Genomic DNA, 15,168 nt, shown 5'->3' on the forward strand with positions numbered 1-15,168 from the left:
TCACACTCTCTCAGCCAGGCAGGCACCACCACAGTTACCAGTACCTCGGTGGGCATTAGATCGGCGGATGGTGCACAGTGGTGAGGGTACTTCGCATTCGATTGAGGTGCAGGCGGAGGCAAAGAGTGCCCAGGGCACCGGCAGTCAGAGGACTGCTGGGGACCAGGGCATTGCTCAGTCGATGGCTGATGATGTGCCTCTGGAGTTGTCCCTGAGGCAGCAGATGCTGGAAGTCCAGCAGGGTGTGCGGGAGGATCTGGCGGAGATACATGAGGCAATGCGTGCCATGGTCTCTGTTGTGGAGGAGTCCATGCGGAGCACGAGCAATGCAATGACCCTCATTGCCGAGCGCACTGCCTCCTCCATAGAGAGAGTGGCGACTCTCATGGAGAGGCTGCTCAAGGAGAACAATCAGGGCTTCCTGGGGATGCGCTTGGACCTGCAAGCCCACACACTGGCAATAACTTCAGGAGGTCACTGTCAGTGTGGGAGATGGGTTGGCCACCCAGTATCCCAGCTAGGTGCCCATCCATCAATGGTGAACAGGGAGGTCCAAAGCGACCTGACATTGGCGCATGAGCTGCTTGTCGATGCCAGCCGTGCCACTGGCCGCTCCCTCCCAGGTGGGGCCAGCACAGGCTCCATGGGCCAGAGGACGCCAAGGTCATCAAAGCCAACAGGACAGCAGGGTGAGCAGGCTGTTTCCAATGCTGGTGCCAGCGAGGGGGGGAGCACCTAGACGTAGCACCCGCAAATGCAAACGTAAAGCACCTTAAGCACAACACGGGCTTATCACTGGTGATAATTTTATCCCCCACTTTTATGTTAAATACTATTTGGTGTGATGGAGAACACCTTTCACTTTAATTTGTTTTATGTATGCCAGGCACCACAGCATTAAATATGTTTGTATTCAACAAGCCTCTGGGTGCTTCATTAGTTCTGCAGCTGAAGGGTAACCCAAATGTTATGAGTGACTTGTTTGTCATTGAGCTTTATTGAAATGGCACATAGTGCATGTTGTTCACCAAGCAAATGTTCCTGTCAGGTATTGAGTATGGAGCCTGCAGCCCTGGCATGTGGTGGTGGTTCATCTTTGGCAGGCTAGCTGAAGGAATGTTGGACCAAAGCCTCCTGAGTGTCCCTGCCTCCCTGGAGGTTGCCCAGGTCAGCGTCTAACCCCTCAGCGTTCTCCTGACTCACTACTGGACTCATGGACTACTGGACTGCATCAGCATCTTCCTTCCTCCATTGCATCTCCCCTTTCCAGCGCCAGATTGTGGAGAGCGCAGCATGCAACCACTATCAATGACACACGATCTGGAAGGTATTGCAGTGCGCCCACTGAACGGTCCAGGCATTGGAAGCGCATCTTGAGAAGACCAACGGTTCTCTCTACCACAGCCCTTGTGGAGGCATGACTCCTATTGTACCATTGCTCAGCCTCTGTTCTTGGATGGTGGAGAGGCTTCATGAGCCACCTTTTGAGGGGTTAGCCCTTGTCACCCAGCAGCCATCCATCCAGCCGGGCTGGAGCACTGAAGAGCCTCGGCACCTGGGAGTGTCTCTGCCTCATGGGAGTTGCCTGGGTACCTTGCACAGACTTACAGAATCTGCATCCTAAGGTCACATACTATGGAGTGGAATCCCTTCCTGTTGACGAAGGCACCGGGCTCACCTGCTGGTGCCTTGACGGCCACATGTGTGCAGTCGATTGCACCCTGGATGCGGGGAAACCTAGCCATCACTGCGAAGCCTCTGGCTCGCTCTGCCTGGCTGGCCTCGTCAGTGCGGTAGTGAATGAAAGTCAATGCACGCCTGAACAGAGCTCCTGTCTCCAGCTGGACACAACAGTGGACAACTGATTATGAGACTCCACAATTGGTACCTCAAGGGCCTTAACTGGCCCGTTAATTAATGGCGGGCGCACCTCTGTCCTCATAGCGTGCCCGCCTACTGAAATATTGCGATGGTACGCAGTGACGTCGGGACCTCATTTTACGTATCGAGTCCACGCCCACACACCGAATGTAAAATTCTGCCCATGGTTTTTAAAGTCAGAGTGTTTTATTGTTCCCTGCTTCGCTCTCCTTCTATGCATGAAGCAGTTTAAGAATGGTTCGTGAGGCTCACAGCGCATTTCCCCACCTACCCCTTGCCCCCAAACCCACACTTTCCTTCAGGGTCGCTTGTTCAGCAGATAATTAAAAAGTAATATAAAGATTTATGGCTTTTCTATCTTAAAATAGTTTACATATTGCGCAAGTCTAGTTACCACACTTTCGTATCTCGTATCCGTTTGCTTCTTTTAAACAATACTGACCATATAATCTTGGGCTGCATGCATTGAGCTGGTGACTGGACGTGTTTCTCCATTAGTGTAAAAAAACAAAGGTAGTGGGAACCCCACAATGTGCAAGAAGCCACAATAAAGCCTAGACATACTAAACAGCACAAGGTATGAATCTGGTACAGGTCTTGGTTCATAGGAGGTTTGATCTGCTTATAAAACCACTGCTGCTCAGTCATGAAGTAAAGAAATATTGCTGGGAAATGATCAAACTATAACAGCTATCTCAACCAAACAAATGCAGTCTGGGAACACAACGCATCAGCAGGGGATACTGATATCCATAATGGCTCTATTCTCAGATGGGATGCTTAAACACAGTTTTTTTTTGATTGCACCAACTCATTTTATACTGTTGCTCTACTGCTCCAGATTTGGTTCTGAGCTTCCCCAGGACGTATGGGATGCATAGTTCAAACAGGAGGGAAATAACCTTCAACACAGGCTTTCCCTTGTGACAATTACCTCATTTTGAGAATCATTCTTCTCCAGGCTCTGATTCGTATTCTGGAAGAGTTTGATGCATGTTAAAAAAGCACAGCATTTAAAACATTCAATTGTAAAAATAACACACTGCCAAATTATCCTGCACTGGGGGAAAATAAAAGACAAAATCAATTCTAAGGAAATCCAGTCAGCTAAAAAATAAACAATGGAAAGAGAAACATTTGACTTTAGTATTTTTCTCTCTCAAGGGAAACAGGATGCCTCAGCAATGCAGGCATAGTCTCAGAATAAGGGACTGATCATTTTGGGCTGAGATGAGAAATTTCTTCACTCAAAGGGTTGTGAATCTTTGGAATTCTCCATCCCAGAGCGTTGTGGATGCTCCATCATCAATATCCAAGGCTGAGATGGACAGATTTTTGGCGTTGGATTTTTACAGGATTGGGATGATTTAGGAGACATCTAAAAACGGTGGGTGGGTCCTGAATCCGGGATTCCCGGGGTTTCTGATTTTCAGGAGTGCCTTTTAAGAGCGTGGAGTGGTTTGGGTCACAAGCTCACACCTGCAGTCCAGACCTGGCCAGCTCTGGTGCAGGGATAGGTATGTCCTAGTACTCCACAATTTTCACAGAGTCAGGCCAGCTTTTCAAAGAGTTGTGGTTCATGGCACTTCAGAGGTGTCATGAACCACAGTCTGCACAAGGGAACCTTTTGAAAGGTAAGTTTAAGAGATCCTCCTCATGCCAAGTTATGCCCCCCAAATAAACCCTTTGGACCCTCATTCCCCCCATGCCAAACTGTGGCACTTCCATGCCCATTCATCCACTATACACTGTATAGAACCAATGAACCCTATAATGACAGTAGTATGTGTTTAAAAAAGTTTTTAAAAATGTCTTTCATTGATAACTTTCCACTTTCTTAAAAAAATCTCCTTTTTACTACAGATCAATAGAAGTATCAATCATCCAGACCCTTTAAAGTATCAATGGCAGAAATTGCAAGCATCTGAAACCTCCTTATCTTATGTAAATAAACATTGTGATATTGACAGCATAGCTCAGAGAGCCTGAGATGTCAATCAAGCAGTGTTATCCCTGGGGTGCAGCTATTTCAACAAGTTAATGAATTTCTGTGCTCTCAGCCAGGCCTTTATTCTTGGCTAAGAGCCCAGACATCCATTGAAGCACTAAAACAATGAAAGTTTCAGATATAACTGTAGTAAGCAAGTTACCTGATCTGGATAATAAATATAGCCATGGAGAACAGAAGCTCTACTGTAACAAGTCTCAAGCAAAGCTAGAGAGAATAATCTCTATCTGGGTCAGCCTCCTGGCAAAGGTTTAGTGTCAAGTAACAAGCTGTATTTTATTTCTGTTGAGGAAATGATTAACATATATGGGCACCAATAGCACAGCTTAATTATTTTGGAATGGAGGTACTGGGAGTAGGGCTTCAACACATGGGTTTGATGTACTGGAGAGGGATAAATCATACATGGGCACTAGATGAATGGGCTGATGGGTTAAATAGCCTTTTCTGGAGCTTTCAATAACATATAGGTATCAAATGACTGTAGCACCTGCTTGGACTTCTGCCATTCCAACCGTTGAGATGCCACCTCAGCTTCATGCCTTGCTCTCTCTAGCATGATTTCACGTTTCCTCTGAAACTCTAGCTCCAAGGCAGAGCTTTCCGTCTGTAATAAAAGGGAACACTCACCCTTAAAACGGGTTTCATTCTTATGGATATATTGTTCAATTTGAAAGAGTCAAAAACTAAGGAGGATCTTCTGGTCCTCAACCCAGAACAATAAGACACCAGCTTCCTCTCCTGGCTGACTGCTTTATCCTTCGGCATTTTCAGTTCATTCCTTGGAAGGGGCTTGGCTAGAACACCAAACTGTAGTAACTTGGCAATCTCACTTGAAAATTGGATTGCATGAGGAAAACATAATTCATACTGGTACAATAAAGGGTGCTGGTTTGAGACTTAGATGAAGAGGAATCCTCTTATATGTGATCCATTAAGTGGAAAACTCTTCTTTAGAAATGCCAGCTCTATCCACAAAGGACACAAAAAATCACAAATAAATTACATAGAAATATAGAAAGTAGGAGCAAGAATAGGTCACTCGGCCCTTCGAGCCTGCTCTGCCATTCAATATGATCATGGCTGATCCTCTATCTCAACACCATATTCCCGCTTCTCCTCATACCCGAAGCCTTTAGTGTCCAGAAATCTATTTCCTTCTTAAATATATTCAGTGACTTGGCCTCCACAGGCTTCTGTGGTAGAGAATTCCACAGGTTCACCACCATCCGAGTGAAGAAGTTTCTCCTCATCTCAGTTCTGAATGGCCTACCCCGTATCCTGAGACTGTGACTTCTTGTTATAGACCCACCACCCCCTGCCCCCCCACAGCCAGGGGAAAAATCATCCCTGCATCCAGTCTGTCCAAACCTGTCAGAATTTTATACATTTCAATGTGATCCCCTCTCATTCTTCTGAACTCCAGTGAATACAGGCCTAGTTGACCCAATCTCTCCTTATGCAACAATCCTGCCATTAAACAAATCAGTCCGTTGAACCTTCACTGCACTCCCTCTATGGCAAGTATATCCTTTCTTAGGTAAGGAGACCAAAACTGCACATAATACTCCAGGTGTGGTCTCACCTGGGCCCTGTACAACTGCAGTAAGACATCCTTGCTCCTGTTCTCAAATCCTCTTGCAATGAACATACAAGTTGCCTCCTTAATTGATCTCTGCACCTGCATGCTTGCTCTCAGTGACTGGTCTACATGGACACCCATGTCGCTCTGCACACCAACATGGCGCAAAAACACAACAGGAAAGGGGGCCCAATCATGGCTAACAAAAGAAATTAGGGATAGTATTAGATCCAAAGAGGAGTCATGTAAAGTTGCTAGAAAGTGTAGTAAGCCTGAGAATTGGGAGCAGTTAAGAATTCAGCAAAGGAGGACCAAGAATTGATTAAGAGGGGAAAAATCAATTATGATAGTAAACTTGCCAGGAACACAAAAGAGGACTGTAAAAGCTTCTAGAAGTTTGTAAGAAGAAAACGACAGGTGAAGACAAGTGAGATTGAATTTTGAGGGTGTCATGGAACAAGGGGCAAGGAGAGTGGGAATGGTAGTCATAAAGGAATGGAGCATTGGTCCAGAGTAGGTGTCGATAGCAGAATAAAGATCAGTGCCATCTGAAAGCTTAATAGCAGAATAAAGATCATTGCTGTCTGAAAGCAAAATAGCAGAATGTGTTAATAGTTAAATTAAGATCAGCCCTGTCTGAAAGCAAAACAGTCCAAAACAGGAGAATTTATAATAGAGAACAAGGAAATGGAAGAGCAATTAAACAACTACTTTAGTTCTGTCTTCACAGAGGAAGACACAAATAATTTCCCAGAAACGCTAGGTAATTGAGGAACTAATGAGGAGGAGGAACTGAAGGAAATTAGTATTACTAAAAAAACAGGGCTAGAGAAATTAATGGGATTGAAAGCTGATAAATCCCCAGGGCCTAATAACCTACATCACAGGGTACTAAGGGAGGTGGCCATGGGAGTAGTGGATGTGTTGGCTGTCATCTTCCAAAATTCTGTAGATTCTGGAACAGTTCTGGCAGATTGGAGGGTGGGAAATGTAACCCCACATTTAAAATAGGAGGGAGAAAACAGTGAATCACAGACCAGTTAGCCTAACATCAGTAGTAGGGGAAATGTTAGAGTCTATTATAAAGGATGTGATAACAGGCACTTAGAAAATATCAATGGAATTAGGCAGAGTCAACATGGATTTATGAAAGGGAAATCATGTTTGACAAACCTGCTGGTGTTTTTTTGAGGACGTAACTAGCAGGATAGATAAGGGAGAACCAGTGGATGTGGCGTATTTGGATTTTCAGAAAACTTTTGGTAAAGATCCACATAAGAGGTTAGTGTGCAAAATTAAAGCACATGGGATTACAGGTAATATATTGGCATGGATTGAGAATTGGTTAGCAGACAGGAAACAGAGAGTAGGAATAAATGGATTTTTTTCGGAATGGCACATGGTGACGAGTGGGGCGCCGCAGGGATCAGTGCTTGGGCCCCAGCTGTTCACAATATATATCAATGATTTGGATGAGGGAACCAAATGTAATATTTCCAAGTTTGTTGACGATACGAAACTAGGTGGGAATATGAGTGGTGAGGAGGATGTTAAGAAGCTTCAAGGTGATTTAGACAATTTTAGTGAGCAGGCAAATACATGGCTGATGCAGTATAATGTGGATAAGTGTGAAGTTATCCACTTTGGTAGGAAAAACAGAATGGTAGAGTATATTTAAATGGTGGTAGACTGGGAAATGTTGATGTACAAAAGGGCCTGGGTGTCCTTGTACACCAATCACTGAAAGCAAGCATGTAGGTGCAGCAAACAGTTAAGAAGGCAAATGGTATGTTGGCCTTCGTTGCAAGAAGACTTCAGTACAAGAGCAAGGATGTCTTACTTCAGCTGTACAGGGCCTCGCTGAGACCACACCTGGGGCAGCATTTTCCCCCCTGTCGGGGGGGTTGTGCGAGAACAGGTGCAAGCAGGCGGCGCATGCGCGCTAAAGAGGGCACAGATCTCCCTGAGGCAAAGTACTGCCTTAGGGAGATCGGTTCAAGATTCAAAATTTCATCAAAGGCAGAAAAAAATATTCCTGACATGTCCCCTCATGACACAGTCACATGAGATGGGACATGTCAATTTCTTTTATTTAGACATTTCATACAAATTTTAATACCCTCATGAAACCTCATCCCGCCCGTTGATAAGGTTTCATGTTTTTCTGAAGGCCGCCGTGCTCTTCACCTGCCCACCAACCTTAAGGTTAGACGGGCAGGTCCATTAATCAGTTTAATTACTTTTTTAATGGCCTTAATAGGCCTTTGACAGTTTGGCAGACGCGCAGCCGATTTGGCTGAAAATCTAAATGACGCAGGGTGATGTCGGGACGCACGCCTGAAATCACCCCATGTCATTTTACACGTCAGCAAGCGGGCCCCGCCTCCCACCCAGAAGACGCAGCCTCTGGAGTATTGTGTGCAGCTTTGGTCTCCTTACCTAAGAAAGCGTATACTTGCTATAGAGGGAGCGCAGCGAAGGTTCACCAAACTGATTCCTGGGATGGTAGGATTACCTTATGAGGAGAGATTGGGCTGACTAGGCCTGTATTTACTTAAGTTTAGAAGAATGAGAGGGGATCTCATTAAAACGTATAAAATTTTGACAGATTTGGGCAGACTGGATGCTGGGATGATGTTTCCTCTGGCTGGTGGGGGTCTAGAACAAGGGGTCAAATCCTCAGGATATGGGGTAGGCCATTTAGGGCTGAGGTGAGGAGAAACGTCTTCACTCAGATGGTGGTGAATCTGTAGCATTTTCTACCACAGAGGGCTGTGGAGGCCAAGTCACTGAATATATTTAAGAAGGAAATAGATAGTTTTCTGGACTCTAAAGGCATAAAGGGGTATGGGGAGAGAGCAGGAGTATGGCGTTGAGATAGAGGATCAGCCATGATCATATTGAATGGCAGAGCAGGCTCGAAGGGCCGAATGACCTACTCCTGCTTCTATTTTCTGTTTCTGTGTTTCCCAATCTAACACCATTTAAATAATACTGCCATTCTGTTTTTCCTACCGAAGTGGATAACTTCACACTTATCCACATTATACTGCATCTGCCATGTATTTTCCCACTCATTCAACTTGTCTAAATTGTCTTGAAGCCTCTTTACGCCTGCCTGACTATTCACACTCCCACCTAGTCTTGTGTCATCAGCAAACTTGGAAATATTGCATTTGGTTCCCTCATCCAAATCATTGATATATATAATCTGAATAACTGGGGCCCAAGCACTGATCCCTGCCGTACCCCACCAGTTACCACCTGCCACTCTGAAAAAGAGCCATTTCTTCCTACTCTCTGCTTCCTGTCTCTTAACAATTCTCAATCCATGCCAATATATCACCCCCAATCCCATTTTCACACTAACCTCTTATGTGGGACTTTATTAAAAGCTTTCTGAAATTTGAAATGCACCACGTCCACTGGTTCTCCCTTCTGTATCCTATTTACATCCTCAAAAAACTCCGGTAGGTTTGTCAAACATGGGCCAGAATATTTAGCTTGGCGGGTGGACGCGCACCCGACCCGACTGAGCATGAAATGACATGTGATGACGTTGGCCGAGCATGCCAACATCAACACGTGGTCGCGCAATAGTTCGGTCGGCAGGCACACACTGGAGACGGCAGCACTCCCTCTGACAATTAAAAGGCCTGTTGAGGCCATTAAGTTATCAATTGACGTTAATTTTTCACTGCCCGTTCAACCTAACGGTTGATGAGGTTTCCAAAAGCAAATACAAATAAAAGCCTTATTTTTTACTTAAAAACATGTCCCTGCTCATGTGACAGTCACATTAGGGTACATGTTTTATTACATTTTTCTGTTGTTTATGGTTTTTTAAAATCTCTCTTCATCTCCCTGAGGCACGGAGCTGCCTCAGGGAGATTATTCAGCACTCTCTCGCACACATGCGCGAAGTTCGTGCTAGGCCTGCCTGCCCTCCTCCCTTTGCCCGCACAAGCAGTGCTCAGAGCTGCCACTCGCGTATCACGCTTGGTGGGCCTTAATTGGCCCGCCAGCATGAAATCACGGTCCGCTGCCAATTGCGGGTGGCAGTCGGCTTCCCACCCGCCCCCGCACACCCAGGGCAAAATTCTGCCCATGATTTCCCTTTCATAAATCCATGTCTAATCCCGTTGATATTTTCTAAGTGGCCTGTAATCACATCCTTTATAATAGACTCTAGCATTTTCCCTACTACTGATGTTACGCTAATTCCCTGTTTTCTCCCTCCTTTTTTAAATACTGGGGTTACATTTGCCACTCTTCAATCTGCCGGCACTATTCCAGAATTTTGGAATATGACATCCAACCCATCTACTATTTCTATGGCCACTTTCTTTAGTACCCTGGGATGTAGATTATCGGGCCCTGGGGATTTATTGGCTTTCAGTTCCATTAATTTCACCAGCACTATTTTTTTGGTTATGCTAATTTTCTTCAATTCCTCTTTCTCACTAGACCTTTGGTTCCCTCGCATTTCTGGGAAGTCATTTGTGTCTTCTTCCGTGAAAACAGAACTAAAGTAGTTGTTTAATTGTTCTTCCATTTTCTTGTTTTCTATTATAAATTCTCCCATTTCTGCTTTTATGTTCCTTGCACGTTTACTCTCAGACTCTATTTTTCCCCTCTCAATCAATCTCCTGGTCCTCCTTTGCTGAATTCTAAACTGCTCCCAATCCTCAGGCTTGCTACTTTTTCTAGCAACTTTGTATGACTCCTCTTTGGATCTAATACTATCCTTAATTTCTTTTATTAGCCATGGCTGGGCCACTTTACCTGCTGTGTTTTTGTGCAGAAAGTAATGTATAACTATTGCAATGCACGCATTGGTTCCTTAAATATTAGCCATTGTCTATCCACCGTCATTCCTTTTAATGAAGTTCCCCAATCTATCGTAGCCAACTCACCCCTCAGACCTTCGCAGTTTCCTTTGTTTAGATTTACGGCCCTAGTTTCAGATTGGACTACTTCACTTTCCATCCTAATGGCGAATTCTAGCTTGTTATGGTCACCCTTTCCTAAAATACCCTGCACGATAAGATTATTAATTAAACCCTTCTCATTGCACAATGCCAAATCTAGGGTAGCCGGTTCCCTACTTGGTTCTTTGACCTACTGGTCTAAAAAAAACCATCTCGTACACAATCCAGGAATTCATCCGCCACAATATTATTGCTAATTTGGTTTTCGTAGTCAACATGCAGATTAAAGTCACCCATGATTACTGTAACACCCTTGTTACATGCATCTCTAATTTCCTGTTTAATGCCATCCCATACCTTCCCACTACTGTTGGAGGCCTACAGACAACTCCCACTAATGTTTTCCGGCCCTTGTTGCTTCTTAACTCCACCCAGACTGATTCTACATCTAGATTTTCTGAGCCAATATCCTTTCTCATTGTTGCACTGATTTCATCCTTAACCAACAATGCTGCCCCACCTTCTTTTCCTTTTTGCCTGTCCTTCCTAAATAGCAAATACCCTTGGATGTTCAGTTTCCAGTCTTGATCACCCCGCAACCATGTTTCCGTAATCTCAGTCTTTTCATACCCATTTACATCTATTTGAGCTGTTAATGTGTCTACTTTATTGAGAATGCTCTGTGCATTCAGATACAGTGCATTAGACTTGTGTTTTTAACATTTTTACACATTTTTTTGTACTATGGCCCTATTTGCTGCTAGCCCTTGTTCCCTCAGCCTTCCACTTTTGCTTTCTACTTTTCTATCTTTCATTTCTATTTTTGTTTCCCTCATGTGTCTCCCCGCTCAGGATCCCATCCCCCTGCCACTCTAGTTTAAACCCTTAAACTCAATTTAAATAATTTACACGTTAATACCTACATGAACAGCTGTGCTGAGAAAATCTTTTCCTGGCATATAACCAGATAAAGAGAGACTGCACAAAGAAATCTGCACACTGAAAATCTAATCAATTGAAGAACTTAATCACCAACATAATCTACTGCCTGTTGTATAAATCTGGAAAAATTCAATATGTAACATTTTACAATACAACCTGTTGGACAGTCAAGGTCAAGCGTAAGGTAAGGGGGAGTTAGAGATCAGAGGAATAACTGGGCCAGGGTGTGAGGTTGCAATCTCATTCCAATTTTAATGCTTTACATTCCGTCCTTATTTTTAAACCAGCATTATATGGAAATCGCACAGGTAAACTTGTCACACTATAGTCAAAACCTGCCCCACCTTAAGTAGGAAATTGACAGGATGTGAAATGTTCAGGCAGACAGTAGCATTGTGGTAATGTTGCTGGACTAGTAATCCAGAGGAACAGCCTAATACTTTTGGGGCATGGGTTCAAATCCCACTATGGAAGCTGGTGGAATTTAAATTCAATTAATAAATCTGGAATTGAAAGCTAGTTTCATTAATAGTGACCATGAAACTATCATCAATTGTCATAACAACTGATTCACTAATGTCCTTTAGGGAAGGAAATCTGCCATCCTTACCTGGTCCGGCCTACATGTGACTTCAGACCTACAGCAATGAGGTTGACTCTTAACTGCCCTTTGAAATGGCCTAGCAAGTCACTCAGTTCAAGGGCAATTAGGGATGGGCAACAAATGCTGGCTTTACCAATGATATCCAGATCCCATGGAGAATAAAGAAAACATAGACATATGATTTTAACAATATTATGGGTAGATAGCACTAATATTCCTTTATCCTGCAGCACCTTGTGACTCAATAGCTGACCATTTCAAAGTCACACACATTATCCAGGGCAATGGTGTGCAGATCACCTACCACACAAGCTACTGAGTCACATTCCCCCACAGACATCATGGGCTGAATTTTTCCATCGGCGAGAGGGGGGCGGGGCCCGCTCGCTGACGCGAAAGTGACGCGGGATGATGTTGGGGGGAATCCCCGACATCATCCCACCCCATTTAAATATTCAGGAAGGCGGGGGCACAGCACGATCAGCTGTCCGCCTGCCGACCTGTCAATGGCCAATTGAGGCCATTGACAGAATAATTAAAACAATTAAAGGACCTGCCCATCCAACCTTAAGGCTGGCGGGCAGGCCAGGAGCCCCAGCGGGCTTCTGAAAAAACATGAAACCTCATCCACCGGCGGGATGAGGTTTCATGTTGGTTTTAAAAAAGTTTATTAAAGTTTTTTTGCAATTTATTAACATGTCCCATCTCGTGTGACATTGTCACATGAGGGGGACATGTTAATGATTTATTTTTCTATTTTTAAAGTTTGAAAACCTTTCAGCGATCTCTCTGAGGCAGCACTTTGCCTCAGGGAGATGTGCGTTCTTTCATGCGCATGTGCGAAAGAGCACACTCTTGCTTTTGGGGAATCCCCCTGCCCGCACAGGAAGCGCATAGCGCTTCCCGGCGGACGTCACGCTGGGCGGACCTTAATTGGCCTGCCCAATTAAAATGGCAGTGGGGCCCGCTTCTCCGGCAGGGATCGGCTCCCCGCCCACCGGAGATTGGGTCGGGCCCGCCCACCCGATAGGCAAAAAATTCAGCCCCATGTCTATGCTAGTACCTTTATCAAAGTGAGATCTCATCCTACTCTGCTGTTCACTCCCCATTGTGTTTAATACTCCTCTTTATCAAGCAATGAATTTTCTTTTAAAACCATTTATAGACTTTGCTTTAGAAAGCAGGTCGTGGCAGAAAACTCCACAAACTAACCACTGTTTGATCAAAGTAACCTCCCTCTTAATTCTTTGTCATAAATTTGAGTCCACTTGGTATCATAAAGAGAATAGCCTTCAACTATAAAAAGATAATCATTTTAACGGCATAATTGTGCCACTGCCTAACTTGCTTGTATCAAGTTCCCCTCTCCCTGTTAATCAGTGCATTGAATTTATAATGCCATTAGATAGCAGAGGGGTGTTAAGCGATCATATATTATTATTCACAATAATTTTTTATCCTTCTGAAGCTCACAAGTGATGCAATTGGAGAGAAAGGTCTTCACTATACTATTTTGCACCTACTTTCATACAGTGGTAGTATTTCCTTTTGGAAAAGGTTAGTAATATAGAGAAACAGATGAATCAAAGTTAACATGGTAAGAAATTATTATGGAATAGAATGAATGACCTCAGGTGAAGAATCTTCATCTACACAAAATGGAGCAAGAGCCTGAAAGTGAGAACAGAAGAAAGCTGCTTTAGCATGAAAATTAAAATCTGCATTACACTGCTCTCATTCACAGTGGAGGTAAATCCATACTTACAACACATCACTGACAATAATTAGATTTATAATCATTGCAATATATAGTTTGAACAAACATACAATGCACTGTTTGAATGCCTATTCTCACTTTCGGCATTGTACCCAGTCCCTGTACTGAAGTTGATGACATCTCAATTATAAACTACAAAATACTCCTCCACACTGCCCCTTATTAATTTTTCCCTTTTTTCTGGAGGTATTAGCCCTTTCTCAATTTTGCTCTGCATGAACATATTAAAAAGGGTAGACCATTCAACCCCTCCAGCCTGTTCTGCCATTCATGGCTGATCTTAACCCCTTGATCCACCTTGATTTCATGACCCTCAGTACACTTAACTGACAAAAATCTATCAGTTTTGAAACTTTCAACTGACTCCACCCAGCCTCAACAGCATTTTGGGAGAGAGTGTTGCAGATTTCCCCTACCCTGCATATGCAGAAGTGCTTATTGGCATCACCCCTGAACAGCCTGGCTCCTATTTTAAGTTTATGGCTCCCTTGTTCTTGACAACCGCACCAGAGGAAATAGCTTCTCTCTACATCAACAAATCCTTTACTCACTTTAAACACCTCATTGAGATCAACCCCTAATCTTCTGTACTCAAGGGAATATAAGCCTATTCTATGCAAGCTGTCTCTTTATAGCTCCTTGAACAACAATCGCCCAAGTGATCATTAATGATTTTGACAGCAACTTGTTAACAGACTATTCTACTGCACTAGGCATCACAGCTACATCAGGTCTGTCCTCACATCCAGTACACAAGGGTGGACGACACTTTCAAGCTGGTACACTGGATGATTTTCCTTTCCTAACCCAGATAAACTAATGCCTTCAGTAACAAGCCCTACAGCCACTCGTACCGAGATTCACTAACCCAGCCCAGACCTGGAACATCCCAGTAATTACGGCTAAGCTTCTCACTGGGACACCAGCTGAGCCAGCAGAGCAGAACAAAGGTTTTGATTGCCACATGTACTGTTAAATTATTCCAGTCCTGCTTGTATAATTTTGCTGTTATTTCTCCCTATTAATTCTGAATGTTACAAACTTATGAACTCCTTTTATCCATCAATAGATATCCTACATTCTTCTTCCTCACCTGGTAACTGGAGAACTTCACTGTAGAGTTAATTTTTGGTGTCTGCCCACTGGAATGAATGGAAGAAGAAGCATATTTAGCTATAGTGTCAGCCATGGCTTGTGCATTACTCTCCAAACGGATAATACGCAGAAGCAAAATGATAAATAGATATTACCTTTTAAGAACTTAAGAAGAGTGAAAAGCAATCAAATTCAAGAGTGAATAATCATTTATTACATAATCATTTATACCTCAAGAAACATAACCCAGTTCTCACCATATTAATCTAATTTAAATTTAAAATGAATTTCGGCCGATAAAATTTAAAACAAGCCCGAGGTCTTAAATAATTTGATGGTATCATATTA

General features: G+C 43.7%; 1 protein-coding gene across 3 annotated transcripts in view; it reads right to left on the reverse strand.

The window, feature by feature from the left end:
• Window positions 1-15,168, reverse strand: part of lrch1 (leucine-rich repeats and calponin homology (CH) domain containing 1) — a 211,844-nt gene that overhangs the window by 33,512 nt on the left and 163,164 nt on the right. For 2 of the 3 annotated variants that reach the window (XM_078559479.1, XM_078559478.1), the window contains exons 13-16: window positions 14,819-14,867; window positions 13,578-13,619; window positions 4,380-4,496; window positions 2,816-2,857 (exon numbers count right to left, since the gene is read on the reverse strand). In XM_078559479.1, the coding sequence (XP_078415605.1) occupies window positions 2,816-2,857; window positions 4,380-4,496; window positions 13,578-13,619; window positions 14,819-14,867 (250 nt within the window). The remainder of the gene's footprint in view (window positions 1-2,815; window positions 2,858-4,379; window positions 4,497-13,577; window positions 13,620-14,818; window positions 14,868-15,168) is intronic. The other variant, XM_078559480.1, reaches the window with a different exon arrangement.

This window comes from Cetorhinus maximus, chromosome 16 (genome assembly GCF_964194155.1).
Source record: "Cetorhinus maximus chromosome 16, sCetMax3.hap1.1, whole genome shotgun sequence".
NCBI lineage: Eukaryota > Metazoa > Chordata > Chondrichthyes > Lamniformes > Cetorhinidae > Cetorhinus > Cetorhinus maximus.